The 23,214-nt window shown below is 37.8% G+C and overlaps 1 protein-coding gene across 1 annotated transcript; it reads right to left on the bottom strand.

Moving 5' to 3' along the window:
• Window positions 1-38: 38 nt before the first annotated feature.
• Window positions 39-22,128, bottom strand: usp53b (ubiquitin specific peptidase 53b). Its single transcript, XM_069167081.1, has 17 exons — window positions 21,739-22,128; window positions 20,468-20,653; window positions 18,112-18,272; window positions 17,573-17,665; window positions 17,262-17,396; window positions 16,558-16,671; window positions 16,276-16,358; window positions 14,659-14,764; window positions 13,067-13,213; window positions 12,579-12,728; window positions 12,315-12,483; window positions 9,150-9,239; window positions 7,806-8,508; window positions 6,845-6,906; window positions 5,108-5,186; window positions 3,556-4,394; window positions 39-3,424 (listed from the first exon to the last, which is right to left on the bottom strand). The coding sequence occupies exons 2-17, from the start codon at window positions 20,559-20,561 to the stop codon at window positions 3,348-3,350; spliced, it is 3,102 nt and encodes a 1,033-aa protein (XP_069023182.1). The 5' UTR covers window positions 20,562-20,653; window positions 21,739-22,128; the 3' UTR covers window positions 39-3,347.
• Window positions 22,129-23,214: the final 1,086 nt, after the last annotated feature.

Raw genomic sequence — 23,214 nt, 5'->3', positions numbered from 1 at the left:
GTTAAACATACACAGTAAAGTGACTGATTTGAGAGTGATACAGTAATTGAAACTTTATTCAACAATAAATAAAAATAAATATATATTATCTACAAAAATATAAAGTGTAGACAGAGTTTACATGTATCTTTAAATTGATCTGTACTTACACAAGTCATGAAGCATTCACTGAAACGGCAACAACTCAAGTCAGCAATAATGTCAGGCCAAATCTACAGACCAGACCACACAGAGGTATGACAATAGGATTCAGTGAGGCATACAGGTCCTACACATCAGGCCACATCGGCCTGTAACTTATCAGATTAAATCTGTGACCTAATGTGGAAAGTTCTCTTTTGTTCTTGAGTGTTGATGCAATACAGCGTAATTAGTTTATGTATCTATATGTTTAGCACAAGATAAAAGATATGGAGTGATGCAATGCCAACTGTGATGTTATGTGACATAGGAGATAACCACCTCTTGGCTAACAGGCCTGCCGAGTATATAAAGCCCACTAAGGACTACAGACCTTTGGGTGCAAGAGAGAAAACATTTATCAGCATAATTTTCCACTGACACAAATGTATTCATACACATACAATAACTCAAGCGGTGGAAAAAAAAAATAAATCTTGCAGTTATTACATATCAAGGCACCTTCAAACTTGGAAGCACCAAGCTTTGCTGCCCAGGAGGCGATGTGCACTTTTTACTTATAAGCACAGATTTTCTTACTTTGTGCCGATGACATTTAAACATGTCAAACTTTTCCATGTTGCAGCTGGAGGAAGAGCGAACTGCAGTTTGCTGCTTGCAGCTGAGATTGTAGCTTTCAAATGTGAAAGGGATTTTAAGAATATTAGACCCTGGAGATGCCCCTGGCACTCCAACACACACAGAAGAGTGTCAGATATGTCACTGTTAGCATTGCATATTCATCTTCTCTCATTCCCTAAATGTGGTTCACTCACAAAAAAAAAACATATTTCACTCAAAATGTCAAGGCACTGTTGATACAACTGAAGACACAATGTTCAGAATGTAAAATTAAACTTGTGAACCCCCCACCCCCAAACAAATCCTACTTTTTAAAGATGAAGAAAATAAATCACAGAAACAATTCTGTAAACTAATGATATAACCATTCGTTAAAAACAAGAAAACACTTTGCAGGTGAGACATTAAGGTAATCTGGTTAATATACTTGAAAGGAGCTTAATCTTATCCAATAATTTTATAATTTCTTTATCTCATGATAGACAATAGACATCTTAAAATAACAGTGATTTATAATTACAACAGCACAATCAAGTTGTTTAAAGGCAGTCTAGTATATGTCAAGTGTATCACTCTGTACAGTATCAGTAAGAGAAGAGATTAGATTAGATTCTCAGTACCTCAATGACATGTGCATTTCCTTTTCTTAACTTTAAACAGTGTCAGTAAAAGAAAAACAATAAACGCAAGTAGATGAGCAAGTTACTAGTTTATGCGTGATCACACACACAAACGTGAATCTCTAAGCACTATCCTTTGGTGTCAGACGGCACATGCACGACACAAATACACAGGAGATTTAGTGGCTAAATATGCTCAGTGAGAGGAGTTGAGAAATACCTGGACAAAGGTTACTGTGATTAGATAAAAAAGTGGGGAAAAAAACAACAATATGTATAATTGGCAGGATGTTGAAGACGAAACTTGGCAATCCAGTAAGCAGAAAAGAAAAATTGATTTAAAAACTGCGGAACAAATGTTTTTTTTTGTGTTCTTGGAAATGTCGGATGCAAAAAAATACAAAGACTTAAAAGAAACACCAAAATCTGCATTTAAAGTAATTTAAAAGTTATATTTAGTGAATGCATAGTATTTCATTGACAGTTGGTAATTTTCCAGCGCATTGTTAACATCATATACTTATATTTAAAATGGATGCATCAATTTATGTATTCTTGTGTGAGTAAGAGAAGAAAACAACATTCAAGTGTTAAAAAAGTTTCCAAATCAATCGTGGTTACAAATAGCTATTTGATAAATGTATTTTATTACAATAAAATAAAATCCAGTAGAATGTTATGTTTGCTGGACTCACAGTCCAGTATTTCCATGCTCATGCTTATGTTGTACAAACAGCTAGTATGATTTTTGGAAAGGCCACATGCAGGTTTCAGAACATTTTCCTTATGAACAAGAATATTTGCGTGTTGCATTGTATGGTCAATAATAATGTTGGATAACTATAACAATTACATTGGCATCATTATGAAAATACCTGCAAATACAGACCTGTTTAAATCTGTCTACTTTAAGAGGAAGACTGGAAAAAATACATTTTGACATCACTGAATTACAAAAAAAGGATTACAAGAACCAGTACGATCAAAGGTAGAATACACAAGGTTGCATGATTGTGTGTAGTACTGAAAAGCCAAAAGGCAGCCCCATCTACTAAATGACAGGGTCAACAAACACATTTGTAGACTACCAGAAAGTGAATGCAGTTATGCAAAATCATATCATGAAAAACAAAATAAATATTTTTGAAACATTAGCATTAAATATGCTTTTAATTTTTAAGGGAAATGAACAAATCCGAATCTTTTTCAACGATTTCTTTTTTTTTTTTTACAGTAAATGAGATTGACTGATACGGGGCAGCTCTCAGTCAATCATTAACACATTGACATAAAACCCTCAATGTTCATAAAGTTTTAAAGCTGGCCAGATAACACGTGTAATCAGATGAAGTACTTTCAATCTGCTGCCGATGAGGCAAACCTTTGATTAGTTATTGTGTTCTGTAGAATGACATCATAATCAGATAAAGTATCTTTTTTTTTCATATCAACATGCTGTTATCAAACTCCATTCTTTCATGTTTGTATAATTACTGTACAAACCACCGTATCATCTTTATGGCTCACCATAATCTCTCATGCCCGACCTTAAATATATGTGTATATATATATATATATATCTTTATATCTTCAGTCATGCAGCACTTCTGCAGATCTACTGCACAATTAAAAAAATAAACATTTTAAACTCTACATAAGGTGTTTAAAAATAATCATAAAAACCCAAAAACCCTTTTGTGCAAACTGAAAAAAAGATTTTGGTTCAAACTAAATGTTCCCGCAGCAACTCTGTGGTCCAATGGAAGATATATGTGGTAGTTGATAATCCGTCAAACAATTCATAACAACATTTAGAAATAGGTTTTACTCATGTGACAAGCTTGCATAAATAGGTTCCACTCAGTTTGGAGATGTTGGGGCTTCTGCACATATTTCCATTCTGTAAACTCTTTGGCATCCAGTTAATACTGTCCACCCGTGTAAACAAAACTTACCAAGTAACACTCATAAAAAACCACGTTCATCCAGTCCTTTGGCTGTCACTGGGTTCCATTTTGCAGTGGGTTTATTGCTATTATGGCCTGTAAAGAAAAAAAGAAAATAGATTTTATGACACTACTCTGTGCACACATTGACACCCCAACAAAGGAAACAACTGGATTTTCTCATCTAGTCCTCTCCAATAACTTCAAAGTTTTCTACAGCGGCTTACTTGTTTCGGGTCTGGCTTTTAGCACATCTTGTGTGTGTGTGTCAGTGGGGAGTGTGTGGCTGTTATCTCTCCGCTCACTTGCAACCGCTGTCCGTGGCACAGTGGCAGAGAGGACAAGAGGCCTCTGATTGTGGTACTTGAGACGGTATGTTTCCGTCATACAGTTATCCACATTAAAGTATGTGGTCAGAGAAACCTCTTGAGCTGCCGCTGCCTGTTCTGCCCTGCATCCAGCTAGTCTTTCCTCACTTTCGCACGACGATGGGGTGCTCCTCTCTGGGTCAGAGCCCGATTTGGAGCTTGCATCTGAGAAGGTTCGGAGGCCCGACATGTCAGGCTTCCTGTGAGGACTAACGTAGGAAGTGGATGAAAGGCGAGGACTTGATGGGAAGGGTTCTTGAAGCATCCTGGGGCGAAACACTGTGTGGCTTGTTTCACCCTGCTGAGGAGAAGTCCATTGGGTGGGTCGAAGGTGAGGCGACCCTGTTGTACCGAGCTGACGCTGGTTGTTCAGGTGGAGAGGTTCTGCAGTCACGTTGCTGGGAGGGTGGTATGGCAGGGTTATGTTTGGACACTGGGAATCAGAGCCGCCAGCCTCGCTGTTACTGGAGAGGTAAGTGCTCTCCCGTTCCTCGGGCTCAGAGAGAGCGAGATCGTTGGAGCTGTTCCATTCTGAGCTGCTGGTTTTTGTAATGTGCCTCAGGGTTGTACTTTCTCCACTGTGCCCTCTGCAGTTTGTTAGCTCCTGCTGCTCGCTCTGCCTGTTCTCTGAGTCAGTCGAGCTCCTCTCCGAGGTCACTGCTTTCCTGGAGGTGCTAGAAGTGTACTTTGATTTCCGCCTACGAAAAAGAGAATGATGAAAATTATTACTTAAATATTATGGAAATTATTCAATTAATGTACACAATACCTTAAAGGGTAATTCCAGTAGCATTTCAATGTATTTCCCATGAATGTGGCGTCTGTGGCTCTACATATGTATTGTGCCAATTTTGGACTTTTCTGTCGTTTGGATTAGTAGAAACAAGGACTCACGCAGAACAACATACATTGGGGCAAGCAGGGCAAACCTCCTACACCTTTCCAAGTATCCAAAACCAACATCCTGGACATGCTAGTGTTTACTGCAGGTGGGTCACACGCATTGCAATCTTTTACGTAGTATTTGTGGAGAGCAGTGACTGCAGGAACACCACCAGTTTTCACGGGTACGTTGTCTTTCATAACTGTCCTGTTGTTTCTGCCTCCATCCTTTATGTGTCATCTTCCATTTGATTTAGCTCCTTGTCTTGTTACGCCCATTTGGACAAACTCTGTTTACCAACAAAGTGAAATTGCTCATCCTCATAATATTCCATTGCATTGAGTTTTGGGGATTTCCCTAACAGACAGTATAACTGCAGTGAAAGTCAATGTCAAACATGCAAACAAATTGGTGTGTGCAGATGAATATGCAGGGTGATTAGGTCAGCCGGCAAGTTCAAACCAGAATTACCCTTTAATTGTACATACGAAAAAAATGTATATATAATTTACAGTAAGAGAACACTACCTTGAACTTGGACTGCACTTTAGATGTGGATGTGAAACTTGGTCATGGTTCTTTCCCTGAGCTTTGGGTTGATGTTTACCTATAAAATATAAAGGGGGAATCAAAACAAAGTGAAAGGGGAAAAAAAGGAAAAATGACAAAAATTTAAAATCTAAATCTAAAAAAGCAGTCCTCTTTTTGAAAGATTTGATCCATTGTAACTATTTACATTATATGATTAAAGCCAAGGATAATACTAAAACTGTATCTTCTGATCTTTCTATAAAAAGATTTCAGCATTGAGATTAATGTGTTTTCTTTCTGAGAATCGTTTAATTCATATTTAGAGTCCCGAGAATAAACTCAGAATTCTGCTAAAATGTAAACGTCAACTTGTAATCTCATAATTCTGATTTATTTTTCTCTGAATTGCAAGATTAATTTCAGAGCCTAATCTTCTTCCCTAATTATGACCCAGACACGTACACATGCACTCAAAACTCAATACTCAAACTACCACACAAACACACAATAAAAAGGCAAAGTTAATCAAAAGTAGAATCTAAGAAAACGCAGCAGAGACAAAATCATAACAAAGAATCTAAGACGCTGTTGTCCTCCCAGGACACAAGGTGGCAGCAGCTGTTAATCTGTCTGTAGACTGTCTCACAGCTGGATGAACCAGTCAGCAAGCTCACTACATGCACTAGCTCAGCAGAGAGGCAGCCTGGTGCTGAATTCCTTCCCTTTAAAAATAGATGTGTTATTTTTTTCTTTGCTGTTGCCCTGGAGAGGTCCATGCAAGGATAAAAGCTTTAGCTGTTGGTTGGAAACACTGGCTCGAGATGTGCACAGCCTCGATAAAGTATCAAGTGCAGCACACTCCAAGTACTGCATGCAACAGAGAGATATTTATGACAATGCCAGCAGCCGTGTCCAGCTGTGCTGTCTGAATGAGCTTTGTGGGATTATCATCAGATTAATGCCTGTGCTGGGTTGACTGGGTGAAGAGTTTAAATAAACCCTCCTCGTTCAGAAATCAACCTAGACAATAATCAATCTTCAATTACTTTCACATTGTCAGTGTCAGATGCAGTTCACACACGATTTAAGACTAACAGAAGGAAGGAAGGAAGGAAGAGAGAAAGAAACAAAGAAAGAAAAGAAGAAAGAACAAGACATACAGACAGACAGTTCTTTAGAAAGTTCTGCTCTTTTGTAGCAGGTATGTAAAGGTACATTTTGTAGAGCATGTATTAATACTTAATACTTAATACTTAACTCTTAACTCATTCACTCAAAGAAAACTGTTCAAACTCCAAAGGATCAGTATCTTGAATTTAACTGCATATTCCTTTTTTTTGTGTGAATCTTTTCCAGGAAGTATTAAAGATTTGTTACGGTGACATGTTCTAATATGCTCTTAACCCCGTTTTAATGGTCACGTCATCTTACTTGTTGCAAGATGACATGACAGACAGATGTTGTTGATGTCTCATTTTATCTATCTACTTCTTTTATGACCCATCTTCACAAACTTTGTGGATTTAAAATAGGGTTTATTTTACATTACATTTTCCCTATACATTGTCAGGCTGCTAATGTAAACTCTACATTCACTTATTCCAGTCTAAAGACCCAAAAATGTAACATTACTAATAAATGAAAAGTAATTCCACACACTGCCTTTATTACAAGCAAAAACTTTTGCTGCTCCAGGAAAAAAAACAGGGAAGCCCTTCAAATCTGGGAACTTACCATTGTGTGATGGTGAGGATGTTATACTTGATTTTGCATCGCTTGCTTTTTGATGGAGCTGGCTGAAAATAAAGGACCACAATTGAGTATGTTTACAAACTTGATAGTAATTTGAAACAAAAAGTTCAACACAGCAACAAACTTTAATGCTCTTTTGAGACAGAGCAAACAAAGCACAGCACCACAAGAAAACACTGGCAGAATGACAGAAACAAAGGCATTTCCAAATTCTCAGAATCTCTGGATTCTGATGTCACAAAATGTTATTTATTTAATTTTTTTGACAACATGATTTTATATGGAAGTGCTTTTGCAGAATATTTTTTGTTTAAAAGGCCTGGCTTCGAACCCTGTCCATTAGTTGGCACAGTATACTGGAGCCTTAGTGATAGTAACCCTTTGAAAGAAATAAAGGTTATTTTAAAGACTTTTATTAAATTTGACCTGTTAATTTAGATATCTAGTTGTGTATTTTAGGGAGATATGCCAATATTATAACGGTCTGCTGGGGAAGGATTTAACAATGTTTAGACCATGTTATTATTAACGTTTTCGTCAATGGTGCAGTTTCAGCTGCCTTTGTGATGCGCTGATATTATATATAGCACAAGTAATGTCAAAGGTAATGTCATGGGAACAAGCAGTGCGTCATTTTCGGGCAAGTTTTACCTCAGTTGCCAAATAAATCCAAAAGTATTTCTGAGTGAAGATGCATGTCGTGGCATCTTCACACATCATTAATCTCAGAATAGCAAACTAATAGAAATAAATGTGTGGCTGCTGGTGTCATCTGGCTGCATGTTTTTTTGTTTCTGTTAGATGTCTGAACCAGTGTGAAATATGATCACTACTCATAAACTGGCTTCAATGTTTGGTGTGCAGCAGATACAGTTATCAATATTTTTACAATCACTACATCGTCTGTACTCTGTTTGTCTGTGTACAGAATTTTTTTTCTTACCTTTGCAACTGTGCCTCTGGTGTTGATCTCTGGTCTTTAACAGCAAAGCTATCAACCCCAGGTGAGTCAGGATTGGTGGAGCCACTGCTGAGTCGATCACTGCTCTCATAGCCAGACTCTGTCCTTTGAATGGTCCAGGTGTCGCTCCGCAGCAGAGTCTTTGGGCCACCTTTAAGTCTGCTGCCCCTCTGTTGGCTGGCTCTGCTCTCTGACTCCACAGAGCTGTGGCTCTCAGTCTCGTGCCGCTGCTCGTCCTCATAAATCGTCATTAAACACTTTTGTTTCCGATCATCTCGAGTTCGTACATATTCCCGCTCACGGTCTCGGCTTAGTTCGGTGTGCACTTTTTCCTGTGATGAAGGTTTAGTGCACCGCGTGCTGTCGTGTTGCTGTTGACGGCGCTGCTCCAGTTCGTTCAATACAGTGTCCACATTTAACACCTCCCGAATGGGTCTCCAAGTGGACTTGGATTTATTGCGGTTTCCTCCACTTTCACCTTTTTCCCATTGATTATGGCAACTGTCCTGATCATTACGACTTGGGGAAGTGCTTGTCCTCCGGCTGTGCCCACCACTCTGTGGCTCCTGAGATCCTCTGTTTGAATGGGTTGATGACTTCTCAGTGCGTGGATGGCTTTTTAATTTCTCCACAGGAGGCCTTGTCCCATTCTCTGGAGGTGATGAAGATCTTGTATGTGCCATGTCTGAGGAGATTGGACATAGATTATTTGTAGAACAACTATTTCAAACTTGTTCTGATGTGCCGCACTTGCAATTGTATGTAGACCTGACACAATCAGTACGTAATCAACTGATGGCAATTTTTTTTTAGCATGATCAGCATCATTTTGCATGATTGTCAGAATTGTTTCCATTCATGTCATCAAAAACAGTTCGTTTTCCACTGTTTGAGGTTTGATTGGTCCTCTTTTAATGACGTCATATCATCTCACCACCTTCCCCTGCTGTGGTTTAATGGCGCACGAGAGGAAAATAAGTGCAACCATCTGTTTACCTCGAGGCATTTAATTTTTAATATTCGACCCATAACATTTAGGTGAGCACCTATTGACATAAACATTATGGATTTAGTTGCAAAGCCAAATATCACAGCAATAAATGTCTGTATTATTAAACTATGATGAGGCTGATACTATAATTGTGGCAATAAATGAACAGAAAAAGACAATTAAATCGTTAATCGCAATTATTTGTGTAACAATTAATCGTCAACTGAAATTTCATGATCTTGACAGCGCTATTTGTACCTATTTATGTCTTCGTTTTGTCCATTTGAATGATTTTCTCATAACTACAGTACAGTGATACAGATACAATGCTCTACCTTTGTGTTGTGATGTTTCAGTTCTCCGATGCCCTCTGTCCTTTTTGGATGTTTCCTGATATTTACTAGGACTGCCAAGGGGATGTTTCACTAAGGGAAAAAAATAAATTAAATGGCAGATGAGTGGTTGCTTTATGGTGCAGAAATGGTTCATGATGTTTTGTATATTTTGGGTGGTAGAAAGATGTTTCTGAGGTCTGCTGACATCAGTGAAGAAAATTATTGTTATTGACCTTAAATTCTGTTTCCCTGCACAAATACTTAATTGTATAAATAATCAGTGGGTGTCCATGTAAGTACATTTAAACAGATATAGCTACCCAGCCTAGTTATTTTTTTATGTTTTCCATGTCATTCATAACAAATTTCCACACAGCTATACAATACGTGTTGCTTTTCAATGAAGAATTCTCACCTTACATCTTGTTGCAAACAGGGCAGGAAACACATCTTACAGAAGAACAGATGCTGCTTCATTAACTTTAGGGGGGGAAGCACTATTCCTGCCAAGTCTGCCAACCCTGTAGTGTGCTTCTTTGCCTCTGTAGCAAGCAGATCAGTGCAATAAACAGTGAATATGTGAACTGTGAACATTTGCCCTCTAATGAGCATGTTCACCTAACAGCTGCTGCTGTCTCTCACTATCATATCTCAGCTCTTTTGTTAGACCACCTTCTGAAGTGCTGTTTTCTTCTCTGAATGCATTTTTATTCAGCAGTGTTCCTACTATGCTCTATGTTTTGAGCTATTAGAAGAGTATGATAGTTTGGAAAAAGGTGAAGGAAATCTTCTCTCAAGCCTCCCTGAAACATGAAGTCCAAAAATGCAGAATGCTGTGTGCATTGCTGCTGGATGTTACAACAGTGATGAGCAACAGCAGTGAGTAAGCTGTAGTATTATGGATTTCAGATTTGCTCCTGTTGGCTGATGTTGACATTTAAGATGGTGAACTCAAAAAAGGATACTGGAGTTGGATAAGTACATCATACACATCTGCCAAGTAATTAAGCAATGTGCATTTCATCATGTTGCCTGAAACATGTATCACATTGCAAGTCAGTTGCCTTGGTTTGTGCAGTTGAAAACGTGGACATGAGGATAACTACAAGACAGGATTCCATCACTATGTACTGCAGAGCAGAAATAATAGTACTTCAGTAAACATTAAAATACACTAAATTAACAAAAGAGATAGCATTAAATAATGCACATGATACTTGTTTAATAAAAAGTTGTTTAAAACATTGAGTCATATCTGACTGAAGCAAACACATCAGTTACTTACGCTGATTGTCATAAAAACAAGAATCCTGTCCCATGCCAAAGTATCTGAGCAGCACATTAAAGGATTGCCAAAAAACCAAGCCGATAAATTAATGGAGGCAAACATCAGAAACGTCTAGCGCAAGAGTGACAACTGTAAAGCAGGAGCGTTTGAGTGCGTTTGGCCACAGCAGCAGGGATTAGCGAGAGAGGCGTGGGTGGTAATCTGCGTGCAACAGAGGCATCATCCTTATGTCAAGTTCAAACCAGCACACAGGGCGGGACAATCTTTCTGCCTGCGGTTTAACAGCACAATCCCAATGCAAACCATAACTGTAATTTGTGATTTGAGTTACATCATTATTGTCATGGTACCGTCAGTTTTATGTTTAAATTTTACCTAATGATACTTTCGCAAAAATTGTTCAAATGCTGGAATATATTGGGATTTTTGGACATGAAATTATCATAAATTGAAACTGATCAACCTTCTGATCCCTCTCATGCTCTCTTATGTGGCAGTTAATTTCACAACAAGTTCCCTGACAGCAACAAGGATAATCTCTAGGATTGCTGTCTGGCAACTAACATCTGTTATTAGTAAAAACTCATTGTATAAATCTTACTGGAAAATTCAGTTGGCTACACCATATAGCTCATATGGAGCCACCAAAAAAACACAGTAACTTCAGCATTTTACATGAATCTAAGGTGTCTGCACCTTTCCGAAGAATGTTGGTGAACATGCGTGCTCGTGTGCAGTTGCATTCACATGTATTATATCACATCAGTCTTTCCCCCTCGGAATCAGTTTTGCAGGGTTTTTTTGTCTTTGTATTTATTTATTGCTTTTATTTTTTTCTAAAAAAAATATTTGTATCTCTTATTTTATTGTAAAATGTGTTCTTATTGTGTGCACCTTTTTGTGTTTCTATGCTGCTGTGACAACTAAATCTCTCCACTGGGGGATTAATAAAGTGTAAGTCTAAATCTAAATCTTTTCAGTGAGACCCTCAAACCAGTTTTCCTGTTTGGGAAATCTGTCGTCCCACTCCATAAAATTAAAACTCAAATTAGTTTTATGGAAGTTTATTAAACTTTCCTATTAAATACTGTAAAATAACACTATGAACATGAAAATATAAATTAAGTGCACAGTAGATGCAAAATTATAGTGGCATGAGATTTTAATTATTTCATTGATCTAAACATGGTACGATTATTATGCTCGTGTTATGGTATTAGGATATGCTAATACTGTTTTGTGAATGAGCGTGTTCTGGGTCGATACTTGTTTCTGATTTGCTGAAGGGTGAGACTAATGTTCAAAGATAACGCACCTAATGCAAAGTTTTTATAAAAAAGCTCATTGTCTTAAAAAATTTAAAATACTTCTATTAAATCTAGATTTTAAATCTAAGTCGTGAAATACAGACAGATTTATCTGGCAGTGATTGTTTTGGCCTTAAACAGATGTTCATTTATATGCAAAAGTCCAAGACTATAAGTTTGTTTACAGAAACTAAACTATATCTATCTTTATACGTTTTTCATGACTGCTCATTGTAGATTATTTCTACCGTGATCCAGCTGACGTTTAAAGGTTTTTCATTCAGACTTACCCACTAATTTTCTCTTTGACTGTTTTTGCGTAAAGTCCAGAGCTTTTGACAAACAGAATTACCTGCAAATTAAACCTTACACATTGATTGACGACAACATATCTATTAACAATTTCAACAGCCACATCTGTGAACACATCTGTCCAATTGGTTGTGATGTAATAATAAAGAGTTTGTGAAGTCACTTTATCAAAGTAAACATGTCTCTACCTTTTATCAAAAAAATGAAAAATACCACAGTACCTTGAGAGTTGTGCTAATAACTGGAGGATTGTCTTACCAGTCATGTCACCATTCACTTGGGCTTTGTACCGTGGACACATGGTGGTTTGTCTTGGGGCATCCTCATTAGATACTGGACTTCCCTCAGGATTGGTGTAAAATAAAAGAAGTGGCTGGAAATGTCCCCGGATACATTTAGAGGCAACGTCTTTCCATTTGGATCCAATCTGGGAAAAAAGAAACATGTAATAGTGGTAACTCACAGTAACAGGTCATGGACTTTTGAAAAGGGGAAAAGCGGATTAATGGCAAACGTCCTAACCTCCTTTACAGTAGCATCATCAAAAAACATCCATTTTGAAGATTTGGTGTGATAGGCAAAAGCTGAGTAATGTTTACTCGAAAAACAGATCATCCCCACCAGATGTAGCTCACTCCTTTTGGCATTATCATCAGTGACTCTGTTGAAAAGCTGAAAGAAAGCAAATTGAAGTTTGATCACCACATATTACTCTGCCAGATGCTGAATCCCATGAGAATAAAATGTATGCGAGTGGTTTTGAAGCCAGTTTAAAGATGACAACACACTGGCTGTCATTTCTCATGTATTAAAAACAAAAGTAATGAAATCACTGAAAACTGTGATCAGTGGTAATTTTCTAGACACGCACACTTTATAACAAGTCATTTAACATTTAACATGACTGGCTAACCTCTATACACAGAACAATGTGTGAATTGATACATTCCCACTTCTCATCTGGTGTTTACAAGCAGCAAATAATGTCATCCAGCTTTTTTAGCTCTTACCCCGCACAGGTTCAAACGTGGGCCAAGGGACCTAATGACATCGTCTGTAAGATCAGACTGCTCAGCATCCCACACAAATCCAATTGTCACGATCTCTGGACAGTTCATGAGAACACGGCGGATCTTGATACTTTGACCACAGTCACTCTGCAAAATACGAGGAGAATCATGAGAGGATCCAGAATAATATCAGTAAGTAAAATCAAAGTCCTAAATTTCTAAATTGAGAAAAGAACATGCACTTTGCAAGAATTTCTCAGAGACGTAAAAGTATATAGATGTATAAATATTTTTGAAACAAAATGAGCACAAATACTTATGTATTTATAACAGGGACCATGTACAAAATACACAAATCTCAAAAAGAGAAAAGATTCTTTGTAACAGATTTAGCTACAAGCTAATTTCCATCTATAATCCCTGGACAGCTAGCAGAACAATCCAAATCCATTTTATTTACAATCTTTATGTGTGTACTTAAGATGCGTGGTCATAGAAAATGTGGCCCAATTCACTTAGTCAAAATGACTGTCTTTTTTCACTCCGGATAAACCCCAGCAGGCTCCAGGATATGTTGGTGATAAGTTTGTTAAGTATAAAAACATAGCCTAATAATGATAATAAAGTTTATTTTGATAGGCATTTTCAAAACCAACAATCACCAAAAAGACATAAATCAGTAAAACCATTGTTTTAACACAAAATTACTATTAAAATCTAAGATACAGGTATAACATCAACATGAAAAAAAAAAAAGTGAACTTGACACAAGATAAAAAAAAAAAAAAGATGTGGCATAAAAAAACGCAGCTATGAAGTTACTGGAAAGTGTCATTTGTTTTTAAATTTTGGCTGAAGCTTGCTGTTCTGCTTATGTAACACTCACTGAACCAATCTCCCCACTGGAAACAGAGATAAAAGTAAATTTGATCTTCTCTTTTAAGTTTGAGTGAACAAATTAATGAGCAAATCTCCCCAAATGTCAGAGTAGTAGGTTGTGGCTTTGTCTCTCTTGATGAAATAAAACTAAATGAACCGAAATAAAACTCATGCGAATTCAAAATATCATTACATGGGAATATTGCAAAGGTGGAAAAGAGATCTCTCATTAAGTCAATATTGCAGCTTGAAATTTCTGGAGGACGAAGGAGTGTAAGAGAACTGAGAACTCTGCTATACCGAACTGATGCACACTGAAAAGGAAGACAGCGGTAGCAAATACAGATGAGAGAAAAACAGTGGATAAGCCCTTACTGCTATTTATATCCTAACACTAGTCTGGCACCGTCTCCTTCCGGCCGCTTCAAGTGCAGTGTCACAGCAGAAAGCACAGAGCGTACTCTGCACAGTTGCAAGAATCATTTTTGTGTCCATTTTACAGTAACATGGAATCTGTTAAACTGAGCATCTAAATTATTAATTAATAGCTGTCTGTAATGAATCAGCATTTATTACCGGTTGAATTGAGAGAAATTTTTGGACTAAAGAGCAGAAAAAGGAAAAGGTACTCAGCCACCACTTTGTAAAGATGTCTAATTCGTTAAGAAAAACATTACATTAAAAAGAAAAATGAGAATAAATGCAGGACATACTGGGCAGCTTCGAAGGTCTCCTGTGTTGTTTGCTGCCTGCAGCAGTTCTCCAAACATGTCTGACCTCAGCCGGTCGCTCTTCCCCAACATGCGATCAACCTGTTGGCTGTGCATAAAGACAGAGACTGTAACTCTGTGAATTTTTGTATTAAATATACAACATTAACACTGTATTAGGTACACTGAACCAATTTAATGCAAACCAACCAAAACAACATATCTGCCACAACACTTGGGTAGATTATAATGTTTAGATTTTATTGACAATCTCAGAGAAGTATTAATTCAACTACATGTTTGTTAGTGAGGTTTTTTTGTTAGTGTTTGGTTTGTACTAGATCGCAATGTATGTTTTTAATATTGTTTCTTCCTTTGCGTTTTGTTTTCATTATGCAGTCCAGCTTAACAGAATTGCTATCTGTGACCCCAATAATAAAAATTTACACCTCCTTGCTCACTGAAAAGTCCAAAATCTATGAGTGTGAACATATTTTCAATTTCAACAGTTTAACTACTGGACACAAACTGTCCATTACATCACTGAAAGACAGACCAGGATTGGTTTCATAAATCCCTCTGGCAGCTGCACTCAGATGTTACGTGAGCACAGAAGAACTTTCCACTTTTCCAGTTAAATATCCAAGCTAAGTAACATGAAAAACACGAGGTTTTTAAAGTGGAAGTGGACTCAAACTTAATACCACTCTGACAATGTCAGTTAGTGACAGTGGCCACTAAAAATTGTGTACTGCTATTTTAAATTTCAAATTTAGTTAGTAAAATTCTATTTATTAATATTGTTTAATCTTTAGAAAAACAACAAGCTATATTCCATCCACCTTTTATTTATATCTGCTCTATCCTATGAAGGGTCACCAGGGATGGAAGCCCATCCCAACTGACATTACGGGAAAGCCAGGGTACACCCTGGACAGGTCGCCAGTCCAACAAACTTAACATTTTACAAAATATATAGCATTTATTTTAATTGATTAGAAAGGATAGAGATAGATATAGAATACAGAAAGCATTCAAAAATGAATGACCCTGTTCCTGTTAAAACTCCTCAGCTACTCACAGTTGACCTTAATACCAGCGAATGCAAACACAACTATTTTTTGCAGTGAATTAAGCGCATATCTGAGCATAAAATTATGGGGGGGGGGGATTTACTTAATTATTTGGCATTGTTAACCTTTGAGGATATTTAATAGTAGACCCACTGATAATAATCAGTCATGGGTTTTTCAGTGTTTGATGAAGCTAAAATTAATGTGATTACGTGATTAAATTAGGAACCATCATAAAATCCACTGAGACGATAGATGGTCAAGTATGATTCAGAACACTTTATCACAATAAAAAAGAAATGAGCATAAAAGATACATTAACCTTCTTAAAGTCAATTTCAGTATAACGATACATACATATTGTATGCAGCACAACATTAGAAGCAAAAGTACTCCATTATTTATCAAGAGAAAGGGACCAGAAGGAAATCGATCTAAGAGGCTTAGAATCACAATAAAATAATAGTTCTAGTGAACTTGTTTAATACTTTGACATTTGAATCAGGATTACTATTTTTAAAGCCATGGCAGACAGTCAAGTACTCACCATAAAGCAGTGGTGGAGACATAATGTACAAATTCTGTGAATGGGTGTGGGTCTGACGATGCACCACAACAGCGGCACACAAACTGCGAAGCAAAACCTGCGTGTCATTTTACTGTGATGTGCATTTGATTCTTGCTCACTAACTTTTCATTATCATACTTTATTATTATATTTTTACTGTTTAAACTGTACAACTCCAAACTGTACCTGTAAATTTCACATCACTACAAAGTACTGTTTAGTGTTTTGGTATAATTTAGTGGCTTTGAAAATATGAGTTACCTGCTCATAAAGCATCATTGCAAACTTCTGATGGGTGATGCAGGATTTGGATGAACAGGCATCAGTTGCTGTGTCTGAAACTATGTGCAAATGAATTCGCTCCAGGATGTTCTCCTAATATGTAAGAAATAAGAGCAGTTAGTGACAAAATAAATTTAAAAAATGCAAACAAGTACTACATAGCAGAACTGCACAATTAAAAAACAACAATGGATTATCAGTCAGTAAATCAATACATTTTACAAATTGAGTTCGTTAGTTGTTTCCTACCAAAGTATAAACTACAACTCTCTCAAGCATGCATTTCAAACACATCTCTGTAGTGCCATATACTAACATTTGCATTAAAACAATCTGCAGGGTTAGCATAGATTAACATTTTGCTTCAGATAATAATAGTATGCCCTGAAGAGTTGTTATCCTCTAAAGTCAGTCTTAAGTAATGGGGTCTCCCCCCGCCCATTAATCCAATAATATAATACTGAGGAAAGCCCATCAAAAATCCTAACAGGGCTTAAATCCCCTTAACAAGCAAAAGGCCTAAACGCACCTTCACATCCAGAAGATACAACATAAAAGATATACATACATACATACATACATATATATATATATGTGTGTTATGGTGAACCATATCATTATTTACTGTGCAGTTATTCAGGAAAGGTCCACTGATAAAAACCAAAGGCACAGTGTCAACGTACAAAGCACTCTGCAGCATCATCCATCAAGCCAAGTTGGAAGCGTTGCTCATCCTTAAAAGTTTCAGCGAGGGCATTACGCAGGCTGTCGGAGGGGAGCACGCGCTCTCTACTCTGCTGAAACTGGCTGAATATACTCTGAAAAAGAAAAGCAATTATTAGTTGAGTAATTATAACTGTTTGAACTTTTTGAAACAACCACTATAAAATTGTCTTTAATTACCACAGTGATGAGAGAGAAACCTCATATCATTGATAGTACAAAATAAGGACTTAATGATTTAGCTGTAAATACAACATCCTGCATACCGTACCTTTAAAGCGCAGAAAATGCAGGCATCACCGAGACAAAAGTGACCTGAGAGCTGCCTCAGACTTCTCCTGAAAATGTCCAGCTGCCAAAGCACCTGTGAAGATTTAAACACCATACACCTATTAAAATACTGACATGAGCTGAAATAGATATTTTTATTCAAGGATTTCAGATCCTACAAACAGTTGATGTTCACACTCATATTAACACTGAAGCAAATGCATTTGTGTAATGTGAAGGTTGCTTGTGCTGCGAAACCCACAGAACATTAACACTAAACACTCTAGCTTTACTCAGCCATTTGTGTTTTTCAGCTTTTTCAGTGTTTTTCCATTATTTCACACTAACTCACCAATACACACACCCATGATCAGCTTGGACTAGTGGTTGACACATTGCCAGTAAAATGATTAAGTTAAAAAATTTTGTTTGTTTGAGCACTGACATAGTTTTATTATATTTCCGTGAAGTGGAGTAATTTAAACGTTTCTTCAGTAGAATTACTTTGGACATTTTTACTTGGTAAAAAATGGTTCTTACCTGAACAGCGCTGTTCAGAAAGCAGCTATTTTGCCCAGGCTCATTCAGCAGGCCTTTGGTGAGCGCAAGAGATAGCATGCTGCCAGGCTGGTAGGATTTCTTCAGGCCTGCTCCGGGTTTTTTAAACATCTTCACCCATGCCATGGAGTTAGAGCCTGCAACTAATGGAAAAAATACTTTTGACATGTAGTTCCTGTCTGGCCTTCAGATGGGGGGAGTGGAAAATTAAGGTGTGGGGCCGCTGTGGCTCAGATGGTAGAGTGGGTTGTTCACCAATCAAAAGGTTGGGAGTTCAATCCCAGGGTCCTCCTGTCCACCTGCCGTGGACAAGACACTAAACCCCAAGTTTCTCCCAATGGCATACAATACGTGTGTGAATGTATTCCTGATGATGAGCACCTTGCATGGCACCTCAGTTCCATTAGTGGGTGAATGGGAAACAGTGTAAAGTGCTTTGAGACAGCTAAGGTGATAAATGGAACAATTAATTCCACTGCACAGCATTGACTGATAATTTAAAAAATACAAAAATAATCTATAAAACTATTTTGTAAGATTAGCTATGAAGACACACCTTCTTCCCAGGCTGAGCCTAATGTTTTGTTCCTTAGCAACAACAACAATGATGATGTAAAAAACATCCAAATACATTACAACTATACATGATTCCATTTGTAAAATGGAAATAAAAACAGAATGTGATGATTTGCAAATCATGTAAAGCCATATCAAAATAGACCAAAGACAACATATCAGATGTTGAAACAGAGAGGGGTTTTTTTGTCTTGTTTTGTGAAAAATATATGCTCATTTGGAATTTGATGCCAGCAACACGTTTCAAAGAAGTTGGGACAGGGGCAACAAATGACTGGAAAAGTTGTGTAAAGCGAAACAAAAACAAAAAAACCTATCTGGCAACAGGTCAATAACATTATTGGGTATAAAAAAGAGCATTTCAGAGAGACAGGGTCTCTCAGCAGTGAAGATGGAGAGAGGTTCATAACTCTGTGAAAGACTGTGTGGGGAAAATAGTGCAACAATCTAAGAATAATGTTCCTCGACATAAATTGCATATAATCGCAGACTTCTCTGGGCCCAAGCTCATTTAAGATGGACTGAGGCGAAGTGGAAAACTGTCCTGTGGTCTGACGAAACAATATTTTAAATTATTTTTGGAAATCATGGACGCCGCGTTCTCCATGCTAAAGAGGAGAGGGACCACCCAGCTTATCATCAGCACACAGCTAAAAAGCCAGCATCCATGACAGTATCAGGCTGCATTAGTGCAAATAGCATGGGTAGTTTGGCAAAGAACCATAAATGCTGATGGAGACATAAAGATTTTGGAGCAACATATGCTGCCATCCAAAGACCGTGTTTTTTGGGGAAGGCCTTGCTTATTTCAGCAAAACAATGCAACATTGTATTCTGCACATATTACAACATGGCTCAGTAGTTGAAGAGTCCCAGTGCTAAACTAGCCTGCCTGCAGTCCAGACCTGTCACCCATTGAAAATCATCAGCATCATGAAACAAAAAATACGACAAAGGAGACCCCAAACTGTTGAGAAGTTAAAATCCTGTATCCCAGCTGAGTGTTGTTAATAGAAGAGGTGATGCAACACAGTGGGAAACATGTCCCTGTCCCAACTTTTTTTAAATGTGTTACTGGCATCAAATTCAAAATGAGCATATATTTTTCATGAAGCAAAACAATTTCTTAGTTTCAACATTTAATATGTTGTCTTTTGTCTAGTTTGTGTAAATATGGGTTCACATGATTTGCAAATCATCACATTCTGTTTTTATTTTACATTTTATACAGCGTCCCAACTTTTTGGGTAACAGTCATATGTCAGTTTTTTATGTTAAAAATAAAATGATACCCAATTGGTTCAATCTTAATATCAAGTACTACTCCTCTACCCTGAAATAATTTAAAAGGTTTTAGTCATTAAATAAATAATATATTTTAGTCCATAATTCAAGTCCATTTTTATAACAAACTTGTTGTCCCCTTAATCCCTGACTGTTTGTCTTTGTTTCATGAACTTGCTATTTATACTGTATATTTTGGGTGTTTTTCAGTCCCAACATCAACTAAGTTCCATTAAACTCTTTAGTGATGTAAACAAAAAAAACCTGAAATAACTAAACACATCCAAACATGTTGAATCCTGTATATTTCAGTGTATTCACATTCAAAGTATAGGATATTAACAGTAATAATTAATATAGCAAGGCACAATTTTCAAAGCCCTGCATGAAAATTCTGTTCATCCTGGACACCGTGTTCTTTACATCACTAATCCAAATGACTGATTTGGTCAGATGCCAGATGAATCCTGTCATCTACCTTCTCCAGAGTTGGGGGCAGACTTGCTGCAGCTGGAAATGCCAGGACGTAGGAGCTGGTGCGTTGGTCTGGCCATGGGCTCCATCCATTTCATCCCCACGCACCTCCGGAGCGGTTAGTTGAAAGCATCGTCAGGATCAGCCACAGGGCAGCTTCAGCCATGTGCTACTCGACATTGAATGGCAACTGGCCAAAATGTGGGGAAGGAAGGAAAGGAAGAGGCAAACAATAAACCTACTAATGCATGTCAACAGAGCAGCATCAATTTAACTGTTCTTCATACTTTTAACCACCTGGTTATAAAGGGAAAAACCTGGACTTTTAGTCTGAAAACATAATTCCATTCCAAGAATAAAAAAAAAATTCAGATACCCTTACCTGACCAAGCCATTGTCTAATCACTGATATTGTTTGAAGAAAAGCAATTGAAATAAAGAGGTGGAACAAAATAACAAAATAGTGATTGTCTTATTTCTCTTATATAATTTGATCACTGTTTTCAAATGATGCACTGCCCAGCTGTAGCACTTTTTATGAATATGATAATATGCTACTAAAATGAACAATAATTGAAAAAAGCAATAGGTTGTTTAATTTTAAGTTAGTTTACATTAATTCATAAGCTACAACCTTTAAACCAAATGTAAACAAGAGCCTCAACCCACCAAAAAAAAATCAAAAGACAGAACTGAAGCCTGTTATTACTGTCAAACCTCGGGACATCTGCAAAATCCCTTACGACATCTAAATTATTAAATATTTTAAACGTCTAAATGATTTAATATTTTCACATACTTATTGTAAAGTAGGCTACTTGTATTTTAAATGTTCAAAAATGATTGATTTCAGGCCTTTAATTCAAATCAGTCATTCACGAAATTTTAAAATAATCCCATATTTCCATTATGCAGCCTAGATTCCATTTGAAAGCCTCCACTTGATGTCAGTGCCCACATGTGTTTGTGTACCAACCTCTGACACCATGTGATGCCTGTATAGGCCTATACAGTCTGACATAAGCGCCCATCTTTGCTGTCGGGTTCATGAAGAGGACATGCATTCTTCACGGGATATGATGATCTGATCGTCTGTTTTCCTGAGATAAACCCAAAAAGCTTCGACGAGCGCGCTCCCACAGTGGGAGACATGCTGCCAGTGTTTCCAGAGCCACACGGGGTGTTTACATGTAAACAGCTCCCGCTCAGCTACAGGACCGTAAATATGCCGCAATTTGCATTCATGCATTGAGAAAACAAGTGCTCTGCACTCACCTTAAAGGGGAAGTTGTTTGGTCTCCACTGAAGGCGCAGAGCGGTCCAGCTGTCACCGCACAAATCTTCTCGCTGAATCCTGCAAATACAACTGGCTAGAAACGACTGCAGATATGTCCAGCCGCATGTAACGCACTATCCGTGCAGCATTCCCAGCCCCTCCGACACGCACACCAGCGTCAGCCTGAGCCTCCGTGTGATACCGCTCAGACCCGGTAGGACTTTTATTTCGGTGAAAATTCGTTCCTTTTTTTGTCCAAACGGGGCCGATGATGGCCTGTACCAGAATGTCCGACGCGGATTAGTGATGTTTTGAGACTTGAGAGGTCAAACTCCGCCCCTAGTGTAGCCTCAAGTGCACTGCTGCTGTATTCCAATCTTCAATCCCTGCATGGCAAACTGTGCTGGCGGAAGGTCAGACTTCCAACTTGTCATGATGATGATGATGAGAGAAGACATCACATGACTGCACTGGTTTCATAATCATGCAGCACTGTGGGGACTAACCCCTGCCTGTATTTTGTAAACGCTCTCACTTAAATGTCAAATAACACAAAAGGATTCTGCTTTATGTTTTTGTCCAATAGAAATATCAAATGTGTAAATATTCCATAAATACCTTTGCGATCCACACCACAGAGAGGACGCCATGCTTTCCTTCTCTTTCTTATCATTTGTTACACTTGTGCAAATGTCACTTGATCATAAACATCCATTTTGTCACAGAGTATTTTAAATGTTGTAAGTCTACCATCTCTGTCTGTGTGATTCTCATGCTGCAGTAAACAGTACGGGGAATAGCAGAAATCAGAGCAGATGGAGGGCCTGGCAGGGGAAAGCCTGCAGAGCTGGGCAGGCTATAAGTGTAGACAGAAAGACTGAGAGGCTGATGATGCATGCAAACTGGAGTCAGCAAAAGTGACACTAAGTAATTGGTGTGTCTTTTCCACGCAGGTTTTAGAAGATCTGTCCAAAACGCAACAAAAAATTACGACGTGAGGTTTGAGTACATTTACAGCGGCGTCACAGTATGAACATCAACTTCTGCTGTTCTCACCTCAAAATACAGTCTGTGAAACCTAGTAGGTTATTTTTCCTTTGCATTACCTTGTGTGTGTGTGTGTGTGTGTGTGTGTGTGTGTGTGTGTGTGTGTGTGTGTGTGTGTGTGTGTGTGTGTGTACTTGCAAAACTATATTTGAGAGGGCCAGTTTTCCTTTTAGACTATTGGAGAGAGGACATTTTGACAAAGTGAGGACATTTTGGATGGTCCTTACTCTCTTACACCTGAGGGTTAAGACTTGGTTTTAGGGTTAAGGTTATGATTAGGTTTAGATTGGGGTAAGGGTTGTGGTTAGGCACTTAGTTGTGATGGTTAAGGTTGGGGTAAGGGGCTAGAGAATGCATTATATCAGTGAATGTCCTCACAAAGATGTCTGAACAAACATATGTGTGTGTCCACAGCATGCACGCCAACC

This window comes from Embiotoca jacksoni, unplaced genomic scaffold, assembly GCF_022577435.1.
Source record: "Embiotoca jacksoni isolate LCO1_2020_lvr unplaced genomic scaffold, fEmbJac1.0.p SCAF_4, whole genome shotgun sequence".
NCBI classification, from domain to species: domain Eukaryota; kingdom Metazoa; phylum Chordata; class Actinopteri; family Embiotocidae; genus Embiotoca; species Embiotoca jacksoni.
This window is presented reverse-complemented; position numbering and strand designations above follow the sequence as displayed.

Bases quoted from the DNA above. Each gene is read 5' to 3' on its own strand.
- usp53b (XM_069167081.1), bottom strand. From the start codon at position 20,561: ATGAAATGGATGGAGCCCATGGCCAGACCAACGCACCAGCTCCTACGT. The intron at 17,666-18,111 runs GTAAGAACCATT...AAATCTTCACAG, and splicing joins TTCTGAACAGCGCTGTTCAG to GTGCTTTGGCAGCTGGACAT. The intron at 3,425-3,555 runs GTAAGCCGCTGT...TTTTCTTTACAG, and splicing joins AAAAGCCAGACCCGAAACAA to GCCATAATAGCAATAAACCC.